Source organism: Diabrotica undecimpunctata, chromosome 9, assembly GCF_040954645.1.
Source record: "Diabrotica undecimpunctata isolate CICGRU chromosome 9, icDiaUnde3, whole genome shotgun sequence".
Classification (NCBI taxonomy): Eukaryota; Metazoa; Arthropoda; class Insecta; order Coleoptera; family Chrysomelidae; genus Diabrotica; species Diabrotica undecimpunctata.
This window is the reverse complement of record NC_092811.1, coordinates 79,357,713-79,382,870: the sequence shown is the minus strand read 5'-3', so window position 1 is coordinate 79,382,870 and position 25,158 is coordinate 79,357,713. Positions and strand designations below refer to the sequence as shown.

At 32.3% G+C, this 25,158-nt stretch overlaps 1 protein-coding gene across 1 annotated transcript in view; it reads left to right on the top strand.

Moving 5' to 3' along the window:
• LOC140450179 (protein kinase C, brain isozyme-like) overlaps positions 1-25,158 on the top strand; it is a 651,237-nt gene that overhangs the window by 436,678 nt on the left and 189,401 nt on the right. Inside the window, exons 3-4 of the mRNA XM_072543635.1 lie at positions 12,140-12,222; positions 16,001-16,112. Coding sequence (XP_072399736.1) covers positions 12,140-12,222; positions 16,001-16,112 — 195 coding nt within the window. The remainder of the gene's footprint in view (positions 1-12,139; positions 12,223-16,000; positions 16,113-25,158) is intronic.

The following is a 25,158-nucleotide window of genomic DNA, read 5'->3' as shown; positions in this document are numbered from 1 at the left end:
TTAAATACATTTTTTGGGGCATAATTCTTGAAAATTGCAAATCGCAAATCATATATTCTGATATGAGATAGATTTATAATTCATATAAGCCTAAAAAAACACACGCTCGATGGTAAGGATATAAGACTGATCTCAAACTCATACCTCTAACTAAAAGCAAGAGTACGATTAGAAAATGATTTGTCAGAGATCTTTACAGTCGAAAAAGGAGTTATACAGGGTTGCATATTGTGACCGGCATTATTTAACATATACCCTGAAAACATCTTTAGATAGGCCTTGGACGAATTAAAAGATGGGATTGCTGTAAATGGCCAACTTATAAACAACATTCGGTATGCAGACAATGCAGTGTTGCTGGCGAATAGGGCGCAGGGGCTCCAAAGAATGATGGATAACGTTGTAGAAGCATGTAACAAATACGGCCTAAAACTAAATTGCAAGAAGACAAAAATAATGATCTTTACTAATAACACCGGAATAAACGCCCAAATTACAATTAACGATACACCGTTAGAAAGAGTGGAAAAATATGCTATTTGGGCTGCAATAAAGGATACTTGGAATCACAGTTACGAAATAAAAACTCGTATTGAAAAAGCCAGAAGCTCTTTCAACAGCCTTAGGAAGATTATCTGCAACTTATCTTTAAGTATCAATATACGCATAAGAATTCTTAGATGTTACGTCTTTAGTGATCTCCTCTATGGAGTGGACAGCTGGAGCCTTACAGAAGATGCCATAAAACGATTGAAGGCATTTGAAATGTGGTGATACCGACGTATGTTTAGGGTCTCGTATATACACCACCCAAGTAACATAACTCTTCTTCAGAGGCTAAGGAAAGACAAAGAAATTATTAACACCATAAAAAACAGGAAATTGGCTTACTTCGGCCACACTTCGGATAATTATCAATATATTGATAAATACCGACTTTTACAGTTGATTCTACAAGGCAAGATTGAGGATAAGAGAGACCCTGGACGTAGACATATATCCTGGCTGGCCAATCTGAGGAAATGGACTGGTCTAACGTCAACTGATCTATTTCGAGCTGCTGTGAATAGAGTCAGATGGGTCAATGTGGTCGCCAACATCTCTAGAAGATAGGTGCATTTAAAATAATATAATATATAACTTGCTGTGTATTTTTGCTGCTGTTTTAACTGTTCTACGTTATTCAGTCATCTTCTTCTAGACTTGGCTTTGGACGTGACCCATAGTAGTGTCCAGTTATTTATTCTTGTTAGCATATATTTGTGGAATCGTCTCAATATCCGTGTGTTTCATTCTAAACATAGAGTTTCTATGTTTGTGACTATGTTTTTACAGTTTATTTTTCGTCAATTTCGGAATCTGTATTAGTTTTTCCTTCTCGATTTCTTAATATAACAATCGGGCCTTTTTTCTCTCCCTTTACCTGTCTGATCAAAAAGATCTCCGTTATCATAATAGGCTTAAGCTTATTGTGTTTGCTGCACATTGTTGTTTGCTACACCCAGTCTACACTTTGTGTACCCTGTAGAAATTTGTACGGTTCTTCTGCTGAATGTGTCCTAAATTCAGAAAGATCAGAATCTCCTCTTGGTTAACTATACAGTTTTTGTCTTTTACGGTCCAGCCTCCCAGTCGCCAAATACATATTTTCTAGTTCCATATTACTTAGTTTGCAGTTAAGGTCTTCATTTTAAAGGCCTTTTTTATTCAGTAATTCTCTTACTAGTGCATGACTGGTCAACATTCCTGTTATTGTTTTTAGATTGCTCCTGTCCACGTGAAGCAGTTCCTTTATTTTATTTTTCTACATGGTCCACCAATAAAGATTTTTTCATGTGTTTGTTCTGGGATTCTCTTCCAATATCGCTCATGACTCTCTTTGATCCAGTCCTCTATAGTCCTAAAAACTGTAGCCTTTGGTAGTTCTAGAGTTGCAGCTGCATCGTCCCTGCAGCTGTCGAGGACCCAATCCCTATATGTGATATCTAACTACCGTATTGTACTTTCCTTGCGAGATGATTACCAAATCATCCGCGCATCCAATTGTTTTGTGACTATTTGCCTTTAAAGTTTCTATTAGTCCATCCATCAATAGATTCCACAGCAGTGGGGCATAACTCTCTTTTGAAGACATGCCCTGTCGACCCAAGTCAGCACGGTCTCTACAAGGATAGCTGTATTTACCACTCTATTTTTAAGCATTGATTCTATCCAGTTCAAACATATGTCCTCAAATCCTTGGCGTCTCAGTGCATTGATTATTGATGTTATCAAACTGTTGTCTAAAGCCCCCTCTATATCCAAAAAGGCTCCCAGCATCACTTCTTTATTTTCAATTGTATGCTTCACTTTCTCTACTTGATGTATTAGAGTATGTACCCATATTTCATCCCTAATATATCTGTCAAGCAGTTTTTCTAACGTTTTCTGTAGGAGTGACATTAGACTTATTGGTCTAAGAGACTTCTCCCGTCGTCTTGTCCCCGGTTTAGGAATGAAAGTTACTCTAATCTCTGTCTATGCGTTATAAAGTCTTGGTCCTTTTTGTAATAACGCTGGATATATATCATCCTTTCCTGGTAATTTATAGGACTCGCATAAGTTATTACCCATGCTACGTCTTCATAGTTTACAATTTTTTTGACTATCTGCTAGTTAGTTCTTGAAGATCCCTGGAGAGCCTCGTTGCCTACTGATTCTCAGTCGATTGGTGTTTTAACTATTTGTGATCCAGGGAAGAACACGCCGAAAATCTCTTTAGCCGTGTCTCTTCCTGTATTGCTATACTCGCTCTTGTCATTTAGGAGTGAATTAATTGGTTATGTTTTCTCCTTTGATAACACTTTTTGAAGTCTAGCTTAAGCATAAGTGCTTTTAATTTCCTCACAGTGCTTTCTTTATGTATCTCTCTTGGCAACTTTTATAACTGTATTGTATTCCGTCTATGTGATTCTATATTATTCCCATTTCCCGGTTACTTTGGCTTTAACAAATAGCTTCCTCGTCCTTTTTCTCAACCCAGACAGTTCCTTATTCCACCATGGCGTATTCCTGGTAAAACTTCTCTCCGTTAGTTAGAATACTGAAATGGCAGCGTCATTTAGATCATTAACTGCCATTTCTAGATCCGTAGCATCATTTATCGTTCTCCTCATTCTTGATAGATGCTGGTCTAGAAGTTTAGTTGAACGTGGGTTCCGATAAGTGACTTTTGCTGCTTTCCCCTTTAAGATTTATTGAATGTGTCTATAGTCTGAGCAGCTCTCCTCCTCAGACACATGCCATTCTGATATAAAATTGCTAAGGAAATTTAATGCTATTATAATTTCTATTACTTCCTTTCTCCTTTTGGTTATAAAACTTGGTTTTTTGTTTACATTTATTATGTTCAAATTATTTATCATAACAAAATATCATGTGCTGATCATGAATGCAGCATCATGAATGCTGCATTCAATTAAGAAATTCGAAGTTAATCAGTTTATTAAAAATTAGGAACAATATTACAGAGATATTAAGTTTTGAAACAGAACAATAAATAATTAAATTTACATTCTTTTTTTAAAGTTTTGTAAAATAGTATAGGTTATTTAGTAAAGCAAATAAATTTGGGCTACGCAATTTTTAATTATCAGGATAGGAACAGAGCGATATTTTTATTTGATTGGTTTTATACGTGCAATAAAATTTTGCACTGAATTTTATCAATATATTTTAAAGGCATCGAACATTTGGGCATTTATTTTATTTCCTTGTATTTCTGTTTTATGGATTGAACACTATTAAAAGGCAAAAGTATTTCAGAACTTACAAAAGAAACCTAAGATAAAATTTGGGCATCTGGTCTACAATTTGCCGTCTGTAATTAAGATCAATGCGATATATATTAAAAAAAAAGGTAATTAAATTTTATTTAATCAGTAACTCATTATAATATTATATATATACAGTGTGGAAACCACTTATGGAATAAAATTGTTTGTGTCCCTATTATAGAAAATAATAAAAAACTCTGGGACAGGTTAACTTTTAAATTTAAATGTGCGCTTTTTAAACATAAATTTAAATGTACAGTGTGATCCACGCAAGTCTAGCATAGTCCATATTCTTTATTTTTAATGAAACACTCTGTATATTTTTATCTTTTTAAAAGATTCTTAACAACCTGATTTCAACGAACTATATCATGTAGGGTCTATAATGAACAATACAAGGTGAAATTTTGAAATTAATAATTTATCACGTGCTATGGTATTATTTTAAATTAGCTAAATACAGACAATACACTTCTACTCTAAGTGTCAGTATATTGGGGAAAATTTCTGTTTAGTAACCGTGTTAACATTTTTTGTCATGAATAGGTAAGAACTCTCTAGATAGTCTGCTAATTAAACTAAATCGCTAAATAATGCGGATTGTTCTCAATCAGTTGTTGGTGTGTTGACATTTTACATTAAAATAATAAATTCCTAATTAAAAGCCAATTTCTTGCAGAAATAAAAATGAAATATTTAACTGAGACCCACCGACTTGAGATTTTAATGATGATCGGTTACAAGGAGAATTGTAGAAGTCAAGTTGAAGTAGCAAACTTATTTAATCAAAGATATCCTCAGTTGTCTAATATTGCACCAGGTACAGTGTCTAAAATTCATGCACAATTCAGAGACCTTGGACATATCAAACCATTAAAAAGAATACCGAACTTTATTGAAGATGAAGTGAAAGTGGATATTTTGTTAACTGTCACAGAGAATCCAACGTCAAGTTCACGTCAAAATAATGTGAGTCACACAACTGTCCTAAGGTGTCTCCATGAAGAAAAACTTCATCCATATTAATTGACTTTTATGCGGGAGCTAATAAAAGACGATCCAGATCCTACAGTGGATTTCTGCGGAAGAATGATAGATAAAATTAACACAAATGAAATAGCTCTTAAGCCCCCGTTCAGACGAGGATACTGTATCCGAGATACGCGTATCCGAGACGCAGATATTACATAGACTCAAATGGAGCTTTTCACACGAGACGCGCGAGAGATACAGTATGCGAGATACCGAATTCAGTATCTCGGACTTTCCTGTCGCCGACGACTGAATGCGTATCCCAGATACAGAAGAAACATTACGTTAAATGAACGCTTTCAGACACGAATACTTTTGCACCACATTCCATAGACGCGCGATTTTCTGTCGAATAATTGTGAATGAGCAACGAAAGAAAGACGGTGTTTTCTGAATATAGTTAAATAATGGAGCGTACTGTATTTGATAGTGACAAATTTATTTGTTTGGTACAATCAAATCCCTGTCTATGGGATACAGCGTCGCCAGATTACTGCAATAGAAATAAAAAGCAGCAGTGCTGGGTCGAAAATTCTAAGCGACAATTTTGAGGCCATGACTGCAGTACAGCAAAATGAATATGGTAAGAAATAAATATGTTTTTATTATAAATACATAGTAGAATAGTTTAATGTTTTGTTTCATGCGTATACAGTTTAGTTTTAAAAGTTTGCTAATTGGAATTTTGATTATTTAACGAATATCAAACTACATTATTGTGAAAGGAATACGGTCATTTTTTATTTAGGGCGAGGTAAACAATTTACAAATTGGAGATAAGTACACATATTTATTTTAAATTTAAGTCATAGACTTTAACTTTAAAAAGTCATAGGAAGCCGTTCTTTTGATGAAATAATTCTACGCATAGTTGTGTCTTTTTTACTCAATTGAATTTCCAAAATTTTGTGAAGTTCTTCAAACGACTTCACAGATAGTCGAAAATAATTAAAAAACTTCGATGGATCTTGCAATAAATCTTGATACAGCAAACTATACGTTCCCTTGGTTTCTCTTAATTCTACAATAGGATGAACCCACAAATTACGTCGTCTTTTCAGTTTCTTTTTATTTAATATGTACCACAGCATAACACACTCTTCTACATCCATAATCCAAAAATATAACCGCACTGCACTGCTACTATTTTCATACTGACGAGCATGCCCGTGAATCCGATACAGCCGCCATCGAAAATTCTGTATCTCGCATACAGTATCTCGGATACAGTATCCTCGTCTGAAAGGGGGCTAACACTGATTCATCAGAAAAAATTCTTTTTTCTGATGAATCAACATTTACATTGAACGGAGAGGTAAACCGACAAAACTGTAGATATTGGTCAGCGGAGAATCCTCATTGGATGCGTGAGACACACACTTAGTATCCTCAAAAGTTGAATGTTTGGGCAGGTATTATAGGAGATCATATTATAGATCATGGTTCTATATTTGTAGATGGTCATTTGACAGCGGAAAAATATTTAAGCATGCTAAGAGACGACGTTCTTCCTCACTTGGCTAACTTATATCTCAATCCAATAGACCCGACTCTACCGCATGAAACTGCAGGACGGTGCAACACCCCATTATGCTTTAATGGTAAGAAATTACTTGAATGAACTCTTCTTCAATAAATGGATTGGACGAAGGGGTACTATTGAGTAGCCAGCTCGGTCGCCAGATCTTACGCCTTTTGATTTTTTCTGTGGGATTATCTCAAGAACAAAGTATATGCAACACAACCAACTAGCATTGAAGACCTCAAAGAAAGGATAACTACAGAAATATGGAATATTTCACCAATAACTTTTAAAAAAAGTTTGGGACGAAATTTATAGGAGGCTGCGTTATTGTCAATAACAAGGTGGAGAACATTTTAAGCATTTATTTTAATGTAATCCAATCAATTACTTCGGGTATCCTATGAATTAATTATCTTGAAGAAAATTTTACTTAATTTCAAAATTTCACATGGCATTATTCATAATAGACCCTATATCATATAGTTCGTTGAGATCAGGTTGTTAAAGAGCTTTTAAAAACATAAAAATATACAGAGTGTTTCATTTAAAATATAGAATATGGACTACGCCAGACTTGCATGGATCACCCTGTACATTCAAATATATGTTTAAAAAGCGCACATTTACATTTAAAAGTTAAGGTATCTCAACGTTTTTTATTATTTTCTATAATAAGGACACAAACAAGTTTATTCCATAAGTGGTTTCCACACTGTATATATATATATATATATATATATATATATATATATATATATATATATATATATATATATATATATATATATAATCATAACTGCAGCATAATTGCTTTAGACAACGGCTAAGTATCATGTTTTCTGCAAAAACTTTTAATTATAGTATAAATGAAAACATGCCTCAAGTTTAAAATTGCTCTTTAAAGTTCAGATAAAGTTTTAACTTTAAAATAAGAAATATGAAGAGTTTAGTTGGTTAATAAAGGAACCGGATATTAAAGTAAAAACTTAAAACTTTTCATTATGCTAAAACTACTTAACTAGTCGTCCGTTAAACCGTACATCTATAGAAATAGAGAATAGGCTTTCAAGGAAAATTTGCAGTTTGTCTAAAAAGTAACGTACGTTGGTTGTAAATTTAAGTTTTTAATATTTTTTTAAGAAAATTAAAATACCAAATTGTGTTTTAGGTGAAATCATGTTATTTTAATTTTGAAGGCTTTGATCTTAAATCTCCCTTTTGAGAAATAACTTTTTAGAACCTCTCGATGGTTTTGGAAAACTAAATTACATCAGTCAGTGAATGACAAAGAGAATTTGTATTAACCATTGATAATCGAGCAGAAATATTTTTTATTGTGTCTCACCTAGCAGGTCTATGTGATGAGCTAAAAAAGCAAAACGCTTGTCAAAAAATGGCTGTTTTATACGAGATGTGAATATTCCTTCACGTATATTGTTTACCCATTCTAGAGATTTATTCAAATATGTTCAACTTCTTCTACGGTATATAAATTGTTTTTTTAAGCAATCGAGCAATTACTTATCGTTACGGCAGGCCATACTTGAATTTTTTAGGAGTAACAATTTCTAATTCTACTATTAGTTAAATTACTTTATCATCAAGCATATTCTTTATCAAATTTGCTATGAATGTAGAAAAAATAGTGTATAGTAATTTATTAATTTTTTCTTTTTATAATATATGGAACTGTAATGACAAATGTAAGGAGCATAAAGATTTTCTTTGAAAACCGACTTCCAAATATACACAGAGTAAGAAACGAGCAAAAAGTTTGTTTTAGTTTAAAGCTTGCTTTTTGATTGGAATATTAGAATCTTTTTTGTAAGTTTTATTTAGATTAGAACCATTCCTTAAATTTGATTTAAATAAAGTATTATTTTAGTAAATAATGCGTTAGTGATACATAAATACAAAAATTAAACGATTATTCGTTGGTGATCAGATATATTACCCTATTTTATTATTGCTATTATCTTTAAACTTGCTTTAAATCATTGTAGAAGTTTGCCGATTTGCAATGAAATTTACTTGTCACATTTTTGCATATTTTTTGTATTTGAGAAGTAAATCCTTGGAAATATGAATGTTTTGGCGAACCCTAGAACTTTTCCAGGACTAACATCTTTAAAGTCAGTTACTATTTCTTTTCTTATAAAAAGGTGACAGGTATTCGGTTTTTAAATGTTGGTTTTCACCTTTGTTATATGCTAGTTATCTCTGGGTCTCGCCGTATTATAAGATGCTATTAAATTTGGACTTACAGCAGTTGTTTGTTTTTGAAAAGGTTTTTTTTCTTTTTTTATATAAGATACCATGCTTTCATACTCGATGTTTGAAAGTTTAGGTTTTTTGCAGTTTCAGTCTAACGGTTCGTAAGCTAGTATTTTTTTTGGGGGTTGCAATATGTTATAGTTACACTTACTATGCAGAAATGCTATGCTGCACCTGGTAACAATTTGGAAATACTCGACCATAACAGGATACACAAAATAAATTGTAGTAAGAGCAGTAAATTTTGCCATAGCCACGTCTGCATTCGAAATATATCAATACTAGAACAACTCAAAGTAAAAGATAGATTGCTTAAACAAATAGAACAAAGATATCTGCAGTATTTTGACACATTGCTAGAAGAACAGGTACGATGAAAAAACTGATAATCGAGGATAGAGTTGAAGAAAATAACCTAGGAAAAGATCTCCAAGCCGTTGGGTGGATCAAACAAAAATACTGACTAAGCGAGGGTTACACGAAGCCAAACAACTAGCCCAGGACAGAGAAGGGTAAAAGGAAATTGTTTAAAAAATTATAACAATTTTTCGTGTCATTGGGACTCATTAGGAGGAGTATAAGTCACGGTAATATTCCTGAATCGATTCGTTATTTTTTAATATTCTTGATAGGCTTTACTGGCTTTAGCGTAGCTTATGCTTACTACGTCGATGTGATCAATTTGAAATGATGGTTCAACTTTTCTAGTGAAAGAGCCCTGAGTAGTGCTACTAGTTACTGTTAAAGTTATAGTTTAGTATTTTATAGTTGGGAAATACTACTATTATCTGATCCTAATATACACCAGTCTATTAACTGTTATCCAAAGTGTATCTTGAAGAGACAGGATAGCTTTTACGTCGCCCTTTATTTAGTAAATTATTTTGTAAACTGCAATACTTTTCTTTAATATTTTTCACCACTTTTTTTGAATTTTTCAGCTAGAATAAGGAAGAAAATTTAGTAGTAATTTGTTCTTCAGTGCATAGTTACTGTTTTTGTAAAACGGATTGAGGTTGCTGATTTATTATTATATTTAAAATAACGAAAAATGCAGTATGTGTAAATGAGGATGATTGTAATCGAAATAACAATTGGTAGATTTAATAACTTATTGTTAATTCAATAATATGAGATTCACTTTTTGAATGCGGCCAATATTCAGATTGATGGACGGCGGCGTCTGGGCTGATGCACCGCTTCCAACGTATACCTGACGTCGGTATGGATCTTAGGTTCTTAAGATATTAGCTCAACGACGAGTTATTTTAGAGTGTCCATCTATACGAAAGAAATACGTATACATAAAAGTAAACTAGGGTGATTCTTTTGTTCTCAGGACCTCCGCATATAGCAAAAAATTTAGCTTAAAGTCTCGTTTCTACACAAAAGATGGGTATGTTTCCTTAAGATATCTGAAGTGTTCTAGGGTGATATATTATAGTTTCGTAAAAACATGTTGTTTTTAAACTAGTGAATTCTAAGTACTGGGCAATAATAAATCAGCCAATTTGAGTGTAAGAATTAAAAAGATGTGCAACTAAAGCGATATTATAATAAGCTAATATATTATAATTAATTAAATAGATATAAATAACGTCATATTTTTTAATAATAAAAATAAGATATTTAAGTAAGTCTCGAATACTGTTCTAAATACTTACCAACCCTTTAAATTCATTATAAAAATTAATTATAAAATATGCTTTTAATATATTAACTATTAAACTTAAAATTCATTTTCCGTCGACCGTTCATTTATGATCAATTTTAACACCCTCAAAATCATTGAATATTGACCCCTATTAATGAATGATTTTCTATTAATGAACGATTTCATTATAGGCAACACAACATACATAGCTTGCATAAATTAGTTAAACGCTCTGTGATTGGCAGTGACCTGTGGTGTAGGCAACCAAACATATACCTATTTATATTCCCACTAAAAAATTTCAAATGAAGTAGCCGCTGTTAGTACTATCTGTCATTGTATGTCATTATTTACTTTATTGTTTAAAATTCTGTGTATTTGAAAAATCAAAAGGTGGATATTGACGAAGAGTTTAACTTAACTCTACCAAAAGTGGCAGAAACTGCATATAAAATATCTTTAAGTTTACTGCCTGAAAAGAGCAGAGTGTTGTACGAAAAAACTTACGCTGAATTTATTGCATGGTGTGACGAGAGAAAAATAATACGATATTCAGAATCTGTATTGTTGACATATTTTTCAAACATTGCCAAAAAAGGACTAATAGCAAGTTTGTGGCCCAAATATTCGATGCTAAAATCAACCTTAAGTTTAAAATAAAGCATTGATATATCTAAATATAATAAGTTAATTATGTTTATTAAGAAAAAAGAACAGATTATGTACTAAAGAAATCAAAAACACTTGAAAAAGAACAAGTCCAGAAATTCATCTCCGATGTTCATAACGACGTGTTTCTAATGATAATTTCATAATATTTTATTTTGAAGGTTACATTTATTTTCGGAGTGACTGGTGCGTTAAGAAAGGACGAACTATTAAAATTAGAAACAAATAACGTTCAAGACTTGGGGTCAAAATTTCTTGTCACAATAAAAGTATCAAAAACACACACAAATAGAATATTTACCATAGTAGATAACGAAGCAAATACCATTCTCAATGCGATCAAAAACTATAATTGTTTAAGACCGGCACACACACCACATAAACGATTTTGCATTTTTTATAAAAATAACAAATGTTCCTCACAAAGAGTTGGCATAAATACGTTTTCCAAAATTCCTTCCGTTATTGTTAAATTCTTAAAATTAGAGCACCCGCATCTCTACACTGAGCATTGTTTTAGACGTTCCTCTGCATCAATACTGTGTGTGACGGTAGTGCAGACTTTTCAGCTATTAAAAGACTAAGTGGCTAGAAATCGACCGCTGTGGCAGAAGGTTATATAGATAATTCTATGCAGAATAAACTTGCTGACGGCTGAAAAACTCTTGGGACAAAATACCACTAAACCTTGTCAAAGTACTTCCTTCAGCACCACCTCTTCTTCTTCTAACACAGAATTTACAGAGGTCCAAGAAGACTAAAATATAAATTTGTTAAAATGCTATACAGCAGATAATCATTTATCAATAACTTCCTTTAATTTCAGTAATTGTACTATTTTGAATATTAATATTTACAATAATAAAACTACCACTAAGGAAAACTAAACTTTGAATGAAGTTAATGAAAGCTGAAAAAATTGTTGTTTATCGTTAAGTAAATAAAAATTTAAACTAAGATATTTTTATTTTTGAAAAGTACGGTCGACGGAAAAGTTTTGTAACAAACTCGTGAATTAAAATGGCGATTAACAATCTCAAACATTAATGCGCTCGCTCCTCTCACGCGTTAAAATATCTCAATTGTTAATCGCCCTTATTAATATACTTGTTGGTTAAATACCTATTATTTACTTATCATCTTAAATAAATCAATATTATCTTTTTTCAGTGTGCAGTTTCGTCGTTCATAAGAGATGCCACGAATATGTCTCGTTTACTTGTCCTGGAGTTGACAAGGGAGCAGACTCAGATGTAAGTATTGCCCATATACAAAACATTTTTCTAAATTACTTAACAATACTTAAAAATATTTTTAAATTTAAATTTTTTTACCAAATAGACTCCTTAAAGATTTGTTCAACCTTTTATAGGACCTCTTGTATGTTGTATCTTTTTTTTACTTTTTTAGAAGATAATACGTATTAAAATAAACAATAACTGGACAAATTCGTTAAACTTTCCGTGCTCGAATAGGTATTCATAAAGTGTTATGCATCATTTCAGCATATCCCTTCCTCATTAGACACTTGAGCTGATATAAATTCAAACTCGGAAAGTCCAACAATATATAATCAGGGATTCTACAGTATTCACTGCCTTTACTCGCTCAACCGTATCCATCTCTCTCTGTTGTCCCATTTTCCATCGTTTAGGCCTCTTTTACTCATGGCGTCGTCTACTTCGTTCCTCCAGGATCTTTGGGGTCGTCCTCTTTTCGTCCTTCCTATGGGGTTCCATTCGGTTATTCTCTTTATCTCTCTGCTGTCGCTAGTTCTTACATGTCCATACTACTTTAGTCTTTTTTGTTCTGTATATGGCAGTATGTCTGTTTTTATTGATGTTCTTTGTTTTATTTTGTCATTTCTTCTCCTATCCATTCTTCTTACTCTGCAACATCTTCGCATGCATTCCATCTCTGTTGCTGCTATCTTACTGCTGTTTTTCTTGTTTGTAATCCAATTTTCAGCCCTATATGTCATAATACTTCGCACGAATGTTTTATAAATCTGTATTTTTGTTTTCATATTTAGGTGTCTCTCCCAACATACTGAGTTAAGTTGTCGGATTGCTGTTCCTGTTTGTCCTAATCTTTGCTTAATTTTTTCCTCTGTTAATAGTTAAATGTTAGGCTAATATCTAGGCAAGCCTTGGTATATTCTTCTTGTAGTTTCTTCATCATGTAACTGAGTGCAATCACTACTTGATCGTCTGTAAAGCTTAACGTATATAGGTATTCGTTTCGTACGGGTACTCCCATGCCTTCGCATTTTCTTTTCCATGTAGTCAAGTCTAAGTATATTTTGAATAGGGTTGAAGATGTGGAACAACCCTGCAGGGGCCCTTTTGTTGTGGTGAAGTCTCCTATGATTCATTTGTCCATTTTAATGGACACTTTATTTTCTTTATACAGAGCTTTTGTACCTTCCATAAGTTTCGTTTGTAATTCTAATTTGTACGTTGCCTCCCATAGTTCTAACCTTGGTACAAAGTCATACGCCTTTCTTAGGTCCACAAATGCCAAATGTATATATCTATTTTTTGCTTTTTTCTTTTCCAACAGTTGTTCAAGTGTTGCTGTTCTATGTTGTGTTATGCATGATCTTCCTGCCGTGAAGCCTGCCTGATCCTTCATGATTTTTCCTTTTATAGCTTGCTTTATCTTTTCTCGCAGTACCTTCCCATATAATCTTCCTATTGATGATATTACGCTTATTCCTCTGTAGTTTTCGCATCGTTTTCTATCTCCTTTCTTAAATATACATGTCATATAGGCCTCCCTCTATTCCTTTGGGAGCTGTTCTCCATTTATGGTTTTCTGAAATAACCATTTTATTATCCGGTGTACTTTACAAGCTCAGGTGACATGCCTCCAGGTCCGGGTCTTCCTAATTTTGTTTGTTTTTATGGCCGTTCTCATTTTCCTATCTGTTATTTTTATTTATTTTTGTGGGGATCTGCTTCATCTTCGCCTGTTTTCTTTTTCAATGAATTGTGGTCTTTGTTCTGTTAACAGTTCCTTGTAATAGTCCTTCCATTCGTTGTCCTGTATGTTTCCCAATTTAATCAGGTTTTTTCGCATTTTTTATTATTTTGTTGTGTTATTTGTTTTTTACTTCCTTATTTTTTTCTCTGTATTCTTTATAAACTTCATGGTTGTTTGTAGTCAGCCATTTTCTGTACATTTGCTTTTTTTCTTCAATTATTCTTTTTTTTTTGGTTCATTTATTTCATAATAGTGCTATTTATTTATTATATGTTCTTTCTCTCAAAGGGCTTCAAATGCTGCTTGTTTATACTCGCCTTTATATGCTCGTAAATTTCTTCAATGTTGCTGTATCTGAATTCTACTAATTTTTGGTCTAGTCAAACGAAAGTCTCCTAAAACTTGACCACTGTAGTGGTTAGCCTACAGAGGTGCTACTTGCTTAGCCGGCCATAAACAAAAATGATTTAATATTTATTTTTGTTTTTCCTCTGGACTATACGAAATGTGTAAAAGTTTAAATCTTTTAGTAAAATCTACTAGCTTTGTTGAATTAAATGGCCAAATATATGGCCTTGGTGGACAATTTCGTTAAACTTTCCGTGCTCGAATCGGTATCAATAAAGTGTAACGAATCATTTCAGCATATCCCTGCCTCATCAGGCACTTGGGCTGATACAAATTCAAACTCGGAAAGGCCAACGAATGTCTCCTAAAACTTGACCACTGCAGTGCACTTTATTAATACCGATTTTCGAGCATGGGAAGTTTAACGAATTTGTCTCAGGCCGCACAGTGGGGCCATATCACACAGAAATGACATAAACACATGAAAATCAAAAGTATATTAACAGTGTAATGCATTAACAGATCTTGCAATTAATTTCAAGCACGACTTTAATTTCTCTGAAGCAATCGTTTTACAGAAGGAAATAAATGAACAAAAACGTTTATTTTTGGAAACGATACCATATTCAAAAAAACAAAAAATGTATTAACAGGAACTTGGACATAAAAAATTAAGTAACATTCACTGGTACACATTTTATTTCCAAAAATAATGAACATAATAAAAAACAATAATCATAATAAGTAATGTAAGTCAATGAGTTTCCTCTGTCAAGATAACCTAAATATCTATTCAGATGCACGAGCAAAAAATGGTACCTTTGGAGCATCCAAAGTGATGCTTAAATTAATTAAATATCCAAATTAAGTAAAATATGTGGAAGTCAAGTTAAAATATAGTCAATGTTATATTTTGCTTGTAGGTAAGGAAATAACTCCTTCAGAGATCTATTAGTACGCAATATTCTTTTTTTATATGGAATAAGTCTTTTGTGTTTGCCAACCCACATTGAATTGACCATTTCTGACATTTTATTTAGTAGACGTGACTGCTTATCTAAATCTGTACTATATGCATTTTGTGTTGAAGAATTGGCAACGAACTGATATCGAGAATTTATTAGATCCAGACAATCATTAAATAGCTGAACAATTACAGCAGCTCCTTTTCAGTAACTATGTTTTGGAGGCTTTGTAAAAACAATTCATTTACCACACGATGCAAAAATACATCTACTGGAACAGGGAATCCTACATCTCGAACACCGTAGTACCCTGCATTGTTGCTTCGCAGGTGACGTCATGCGTGCCAGGGTACACATTTCTATTCCTTGAGTAGCATACCGATGTTTGTGTATCGTGGAAATAACAATTAATATAATGTGACGCTTTTAGGAATACAAAAACAGAGAAATGTCTGAGATAATATGAAGAAACGTTCTTTAGAATTATGGTGGAACAACATGAGTAAGAACAACACTAGATTTAGTTAAATGGAAAAGAGTAGGCCTATGTTCAAAAGTCAATAAAACAAGGCACGAGGGGGATATATATGGCAAATGAGTTTTGTCATCTACTTAACATCAGATTTTTTTTCGATATATCGACAACTATAAAAGATGTAAGACACAAAGTTTATAAGACACAAAATTCATCTTCTACCATTGCATTCCAAACCTAATTTTACTTTCTTTTCAGGACACCCGAACTAAACACAACTTTAAAGTGCATACATACTCATCTCCTACATTTTGTGACCATTGTGGTTCTCTATTATACGGCGTACTTCATCAAGGAATGAAATGCTCAGGTAAGTTTTTAATTTTTCTTTTTATCTTAATATATGTCTATGCGTAGCTATCGCTCTTTTAAGCCATCAAAAAAGTCGTAATTGAAATGAGTCTTGGAATCACATAAATGTACGACTAAATAATCTAGTCACCATGCTTAATAAAGAAACAATTATAGCTTGACAATATTAATTTAAAGTTTGGTTATGCCTATTGTAATAAATATTTTTAGGAAAATTAAATAAAAATTGTGTTCAACACATTAATTATTAATAAATATTACTTGGATATAAGTATGGAAGTAAATAGCTATAGTCAGTCTCAACTTAACTTTACAGTGTGGCCAACAACGATGCAAAATTTCATTAGAAAGGGGTTTTAAGAAAACCGGCGTATTTAAGGTATGAAATATAAATAGATTTAAAATTAAAATGCAGTATGAAACTATATTATCTACATTTTGTGATTGTCATGGCTTCTAAAACAAACTCTTTTCGAAATATACTTTTGCATGCGAATGAACGGAAATAATTATCTATAGATTTATGTAATAATATATTTAAGAATGTGAAAATGTTAAACCCTAATAAATAAGTAGTTACACATGATTATAGTGATATAATATTATTTTAACTTAATACTTCAGTTTTTAACTATAACTGTAGTAACTGTAACTAAGTTTGTGTTTTCTCACGTATCTCTTACCTTCACTCTATACCAATTCTTCGGATTTAGTTTAAAAGGATATCTTAGAAACTTTACATTTATGTTTTTTGTCAATTCTTTTACGACATGGCCATCATACTTGATTTCAATAGACCTACTACGTCCAACAACTCGGAATTAAGGTCATCTTTTTCAAAATATATATCTTTTGAACACAGCCACTTTTTCATTTCCTCCTTATTGTCGGAAATATTTGAAATACTTTCCAAAAGTCTAGAGTAATAATTCCATTATCTTTTACTACAACAGTTTTTAAAAAGAAGATTTTAGATTTTTAGAAGTTTTAAGCCAGTTTTCGAAAAGAGGTCATTCTATTTCCTCATGATAATCTGCTGTATTTTTTTTGCTAAGAAATTTAGTTCGGAACCGTTGATAAAACCATGAATCCTATATATAATAAAACTTACACTGAAGTACGTGCATTGGAAGATTTCAAGACTGTAACAGTTCACGAACAAATGCATCAGTATGTGACCATACGAAAGTGTCTATTCATTCTTAATTGACACTGTGAGCAATAGATAACATTAATACATCTAGATGTCAGGTTGTGGTGTTCTTCCCGAAATATACAAATTTCTCGTAAATATTGACGACTGTCACATTTACGAATTCCCACAGAACTTTTTGAAGCAAAATTAGAACATTTATTGCCATATCAGAAAAATAAAATAGAAATATTACTAAATAAATATGACAATATCTTTGCAAAACATAAATTTGACATTGGGCAGGTTCAAAATAATGAAGCTCAAATTAAACTTTTAGAACATAAATTTGTTGCAAAAAGGCCCTATAGATGCTCGATAGAAGACCAAAAAGAGATAGAATTTCAAATAGGACAATTATTAAAAGCAAATTTAATAGAAAAATCATCTTCACCTTTTGCAGCACCTGTTACATTGGCTTTTAAAAAAGATGAAGGATCTAAAACAAGATTGTGCATTGACTTTCGTGAGTTAAACAAATTAATTATTCCTGAACCCCAACCTTTTCCTTTAATTGACGAGATTTTGACCAAAACAAGGAATGCTAGGTTCTTTACTACTTTAGATATAAATTCTACTTTTTGGTGTATTCCAGTTTGGATAAAAGATAAATAAAAGACAGCCTTCGTTACCCAAAGTGGTCATGGGCAATGGAAATGCTTACCGTTTGGGCTTAAAACATCTCCCGCACATTTCAAAAAATTTTAAGTAATATTATCAGGAAGCATAATTTAAATTCATTTTGTATAAACTACATAGATGACATTTTAATATTCTCATTATCATTTGAAGAACACTTAGACCATATAGAAAGACTTATCAAAGCAATTATTGAATAGGGATTTAGGCTCAAACTTCTAAAATGTAATTTTGCAAGAGAAGAGGTTAAATATTTGAGACACATTGTGGGAAACAATTCAGTTCGTCCGTTACATGATAATTTAATATCGATCAGAGATTTTCCAGTACCAGACACGAGAAAAAAAGTACGACAGTTTTTGGGAAAAGTAAATTTTTACCACAAATATATAAAAGATTCAGCTAGGTTATTAGAGCCACCACATAATTTACTTAATAAAGATATCAAATTCCACTGGTCTTTAAGCTGCCAAACAGCTTTTGATAGGACAAAGAATATCCTCTGTTCTAAACCTATACTAGCCATTTTTAACCCAAATGCTCCTACAACTATATATACAGATGCTAGTGTTCTAGGAATTGGTGCGGTTCTGAAACAAAAACAAAGAGATGGAGAAATGAAACCCGTAGCATATTTTTCAAAAAAAATTGAACAAATATAAAAAAAATAAAAAGGCTATTTTTTAGAATGCCTGGCAATTAAAGAAGCAATAAAATTTTGGCAATACTGGCTAATGGGAAGAAAATTTCTCGTTATTACTGATCATAAACCCCTTGAGCGAAGAGAACTTCGTACAAGACCAGATGAAGAATTAGGAGATATGACACATTTTCTTTCACAATTTGACTTCGACATTAAATATGAACCTGGAAAAGAAAATGTAGAAGCAAACTGCCTTTCTAGAAACCCAGTTATGGAAAGTATGAAAAATGCAGAAACATTCATAAGAACAGTAAACCTAGTCACATTAACTGAGATAAAACAAGACCAAAATAATAATCGACAAGTTATAGATACAATGATAGGAACAATTTTGAACCAAGATATATTTTATAAATTAAGGAAGAATGAAAAAAAAATAATTTTATCCAAAGATTTTGGAAAAGAGTTAAAAACAAAAGTTCACAAATTTTATGGTCATATTTGTGCTGGTAAAGTAACAAACCAAATTAGAAATTTTTACTACATTAAGAATATAGATTCACTAGCAAAGGATATCTGTCAAAAATGCGAGATCTGCTGTAAAAATAAAACAAGAATCGGTCCAAAATATGGTCTTTTGACACAATTGGGTCCAGCAAAAGAACCTTAATATTGTTCTGAAGCTATTTTCTTGTGGCATTTTAAACTAATTACCATTTAAATGGGAATAAGCCACAATTAAAGGTTAAAATACGTTTATTGACGTTTCAATTTCCACTTCGGAAATCGTTCTCAAAATGCAAACATTGTTTGTATTTTGAGAACGATTTCCGAAGTGGAAATTGAAACGTCAATAAACGTATTTTAACCTTTAATTGTGGCTTATTCCCATTTAAATAGTAATTAAAGCAAAAGAACCTTTTCAGATAATGTCCTTAGATACAATAGGAGGATTTGGTGGCAACCGTTCGACAAAAAAATACCTCCACTTACTTGTAGATCACTTCACCAGATATGCGTTTGCAGTTACTTCTAAAAATCAGACCACAGATGATTTCATAAAATTAATCGCCAAAATTCAAGATAAACACCCCATAAAAACATTATTAACAGATCAGTATCCAGGAATTAATTCCAAAATATTTAGAAATCATATGAAACATTTAAATATTCAAATAATTTTTAGAACAATTTTTAGAATAATTTTTAGACAGCAGTAGACTGTCCATTCTCGAATGGGTTAAATGAAAGACTTAATCAGACATTAGTTAACAGAATAAGATGCTAACAAAATAAAACTAGAATTCGAGCATGGACAAAAATAGCTAAAGAATGTATAGAGGAATACAATAAAACAGATCATTCTGTAACCGGATATAGCCCAGAATATTTGCTTTTTGGAAAAGCAGATCCGATTGTTCCCGAGGAACCGTGTAAGATAACAAATGTATCAAAAGATAAAGAAATAGCCTATAAAAATTCGGTACGACATCATGAATATAATAAAAAACTGTATGACAAAAATAGAAAATCCTATGAATTCAAAGAGGGAGATTGGGCATATGTAGAAAATAAATCAAAACTAAATAGAAAAAAACTTGACGAAGTAAGAGTAGGTCCATTTCAAATAAAAAAAAACAAATTTCAAATACATTATATGAAGTAGATATTGGATACAAAAAGAATGATATGAATTATTTCCATATTTCAAAATTGATGCCTTGTGATAAACCATATACTTAGATGGTTTATCATACCTTTTTGGTAGGGGGATGTAAAAGTAAACCTATGTTTATTTTAAGTGAAACAGCAGGGTTTAGTTATTTTTAGTTATTTAAAGTTTTAGGTTGTATGACTGTTTTATTGACATTGACATATTGTAAATTGTATAGTACAATTGTCAAATTACTTAATGGCCTAAGAAATAGCATTGTTCATGATTCTCTTTTTAGGTTTGTATATTTGTTAAGTTATGTTAGTTATGTTATTATTGCTAATAATTTATATTGTAGAATTTTAACGATAATAAACTCTTTTTAGACGAATTCAAACTGCTATCTCTTCACATGAATAAGGGTATGATATTACACTTATATGTATATATATATATATATATATATATATATATATATAAATATATATATATATATATATATATATATATATATATATATATATATATATATATATATATATATATATATATATATATTATAAATATTTTGCGATGGCTCGTTATATGGGTACAAGAGCATAAATATATATTTTTAAACCTTATTTATGCTCATTGCCAAATTCCACCATAATGATGTAGTAAAGTAAAAAGTACTAAATAAAATCCAGTACTACTGTACAATTAAAAATAAATAAGACACATGACGTTTGAAGCAATGTATTTTTTTATAAACTTCTTGCTAATAGAACAGAAACAAAATATTGACCTATACTAAACCGGAAGTTAAATTGTACTAGGTGGATGTGACAATTTGATCACTTTAATGTAATTTTAATTTAAATTGTTGTTCTATCTCATTGTTTTCTTCTTTACAATTTACGCCTTTAAGTAAATTTCTGATGCCGCTTAAATAAAAAATAAAAAGTCACTTTAAAAAACCTTCAGAATACTGTTAGCTTCAAATTAAAACATAAAAAGCATTAACAAACTTCAGTTTTTGTTATGCGTACCGTAATCACGGCTCCATTAAACCGCCTTTTAAGGGACGGACTAAATTTTTAAACAGATAAAGCTGCTGATTTCATCAAATATGTATGAAGCTTAAGACGATACTGCTAGACAGTTAAGAGATAGCAAACAGTAAAGTAACATGTTTTAAATTAGTCCAGATTTGATGTTTAAATTTACATCCGAGGAGAATAAATACCGTATAAATCAAAACTAAAGGTCTTTTAGAAATTTTAAACTGTCAAAGTGAATTTATGGTAATAACTTTTTAATAGCAAAGCCTTATGCTGCCATATATCAGAATAGGTGAAAATTGAACAATAAACTTTAAGTATTTTTTATTATTTACTATGATTCTTATATATATATATATATATATATATATATATATATATATATGTATATATATATATATATATATATGTATATATATATATATATGTTCGGATAAGTTTCCGCGGTCAGATAAATGAAAATTACTGAGTTCTAGGGAAGAACCGCGTTGAGAATTTAAAACTCGACGTTTCGGTACCCATTTTGGAGCCATTATCAAGAGTGATACGGTTCGGTTCGAGTTCGGGGTCTTAATCTGCCTACCCCCCTCACTCGAGACGTACCAGTATCGTGTTTTATATTGCAAGAACTGTCTCTCGGCCCTGAGGTCTCAATCTGCCTACTCCTCAGTGTCGAGTGACAACCGGTCTTACCCTGTGTGGCTGCTTTTATACTCGCTGTATGCGCGGGAACGGTATGGGCTGACCTGGTCTGGACTGACGTGGCCTGAGCGGTGTGGGCGGGAGGTCGCTGAAGCAGGGGTCGCCATGTTGCCGGCAATCATTTCGCGTCATCGCGCGTGTTCAAGCTGTTAGGCCGTTTTTCGATTTCGATAGCTTCACGAATGATTCTCGCTTTTAATGAGCGGATGGGAGCGATGGTTTTTGCTTTTTCGAAATCTATTTTGTTGCCTGTCTGAATATAATGTTGGGCTAGGGCTGAAGTGGTATCGGAATGTTTGACTGATAGAGAATGTTCGTAAATACGGTTATGGATTCGTCGGTTTGTCTGTCCTACGTATGTACGTGGGCAACTGGAACAAGGTATCTCGTAGACACCATGGTCTTCATTGGGGATTTGGTCTTTTACGGATCTGACGAGATTGGACAATTTGGAGTGAGTGGTGAAGATGGTTTTGATATTAAGAGGGATAAGAGTTCTACTGATCTTGTCAGTGACACCTTTAATGAAAGGTAGAAAGATTTTGGGTTGATCCGGCGGCAAGGTTTCTTTTTTGGACGGAATGGGGTTTAGAAGTTTTTGAATGCTTCTATTGATTTGGGTTTTGTGGTAGCCGTTTTGTAGGAGTGTTTGTCTTATTGAATTGATTTCGGATGACCTGTGATTGTTGTCGCTAAGTCTTATGGAACGGGAAATAAGAGTGTTGATGACTGAATTAAGTTGGGCGGGGTGATGATGTGACTGGGCATTGAGATAGCGGTTTGTATGAGTGGGTTTCCGGTACACGGAATAGGAAAATCTGTGAGGTGGATTTTTCTAAATAAGGACATCAAGAAATGGCAAAGACGCTTCAGACTCAACTTCCATCGTGAATTGAATGCTGGGATGTATTCCATTCAGGTGGGAGAGGAAGAGATCTAATGTGTCTTTACCATGGGGCCAAATGACAAAGGTGTCATCAACGTACCGTAACCAGCAGGTGGGTTTGAGATTTGACGAGGACAGGGCTACTGTTTCGACATGTTCCATGTAGATATCTGCTATTACGGGAGAGAAGGGCGATCCCATTGGGGCACCTTTGATTTGACGATAGAAATGATTTTGGAACGTGAAATATGTATTAGAAATATGTATTAGACATACAGTGTTTTATAAGAGATAATGTGTCTTGGGTAATTTGATGTTTAGAGTCCAAGATGAAAATGGTTTCATCGATGGGAATGTTGGTGAATAAAGAAACAATGTCAAAACTGACTAGTATGTCTGAGGGTGAAATAGAAAAGTTTTTCAGAAGATCAATGAAATGAAAAGAGTTTTTGACAAAGGACGAGGCGTTTTCGGCTAATGGTTGTAAGGATGAAGCGAGATGTTTTGCCAATTTCTGAGTTGGACAGTTGTATGCACTGACAATGGGTCTTAGGGGAACATTGGGCTTATGGATTTTTGGAAGGCCGTATATATATATATATATATATATATATATATATATATATATATATATATACCTCCTTAGAATTAAATGATGTCTAAAAAATTAACAGAAAAAACCAAAAAAAAAATTTAAACATATTATGTATAATAGAAGTTGAATAAATTTAATGCTTTGTGATAAACAATGTTTTTATTTTTTTGCGTTGCTTAAATGTACAACGACGTCGGTTTTCCGAAGCACGAATAATTGTCCACATTAGCCACACTCAGTGTGGTTTACCCTTAAAACCTGTAAAAGCTTAAACCAACATTCAAATGAAGCCATCGGTCAAAATTAAGTGAACAATATTACTCCTTTACAGTTTTTTTGTGGTTTTTGTTTCTTATTTCTCGTTTAGTTTATTTATAATGCAGTTTGATTTTTGACGATAGGACCCTTGAAATTTTATCATTAAGTTAATACAAATTTTATTTCAAATTTATTTCGCGCGCGTGACTGACATTTAAGACTGCCGGTCAGTTTAAGCGTTGTTTCTGAGAGAACAGTTTATCCTGTAATGAGTAATGAGTAATAATTTACCTGAAAGGTAAAAAGTGCGTATAAACATTTTTGTTCAAAATTATCTCAACTACATTTTTTAATTGAAATATATAACCAATATACATATATATATATATATATATATATATATATATATATATATATATATATATATATATATAATACCAAATACCAAAATACATTTTCGACCAAAAAATAATTTACAATTCTGTAGGAAATATCAGGTATAGTGGTCTATAATAAAAATCTTTGTTTTTTTCCTTAGACTCAATATTTCGTCATTTATTTTAGACCGTCATCAGGAGTAAACTGTAAAAGAATTAGAAACATTACAAACAGATGATGTACAAATAGATTTAAAAAACACTCACAGAAATTAAAAGATTTCACAAATAAAATTAACATTGAAGTATGTAAACTTTTGAATGTCAAGATTAAACTGTCCTAAGCACGTTCCCCACAGCACTACGATAAAAAAATTAAAATTATTTCAAATGTACAAATAAAAACAACAATAAAATAAAAGAAACGTTAGAAGAATGATATTTCTGTGATGAATTATTAAGGTTAGTTGTTATTAAGGTGAATGTTAGCTATTTTGAATATTTATAAATTTTGTTCAATACATTACAATATATGTTACTTAGCTGTCCAGTGTCTGTTTTATAATTTAAAGTATTTTTATTTTTGTTTGTGTGATACATCTCAAGAAATAATCTACTTTTGTATTTATTAGTCTGTGCCAAAATGTGAGCTTTGTTATAGTCAAGCATATGACCGGTATTTTCATAGTGCTCAACTACTGCACAAGTATTCATTCCCAAGCGGCAATCACTTTTATGTTGTGTGATGCGTTGTTTTAGCCATTGTGATGTTTGGCCAATGTAGGTATTTTGACATCCTTCTTCTTATGGTGTCTATCCGTTAAGGAAGTTGGCTATTCTGACTTTGTTGACTGCTGCCCTGAAAAGTCCGGTAGTGGTTAAGTTAAACCATTTTCGCAGGTTATGCAGCCAGGATATTCTTCTTCGTCCTGGACCTCTTTTCCCATGCACTTCACCTTAAAGTATGATCCGAAGTAGGTCATATCGTTGTTCATTGCGCATTGTATGGCCCAGGTATTGTAGTTTGCGACGTTTTATGGTTACGACTAGTTCGC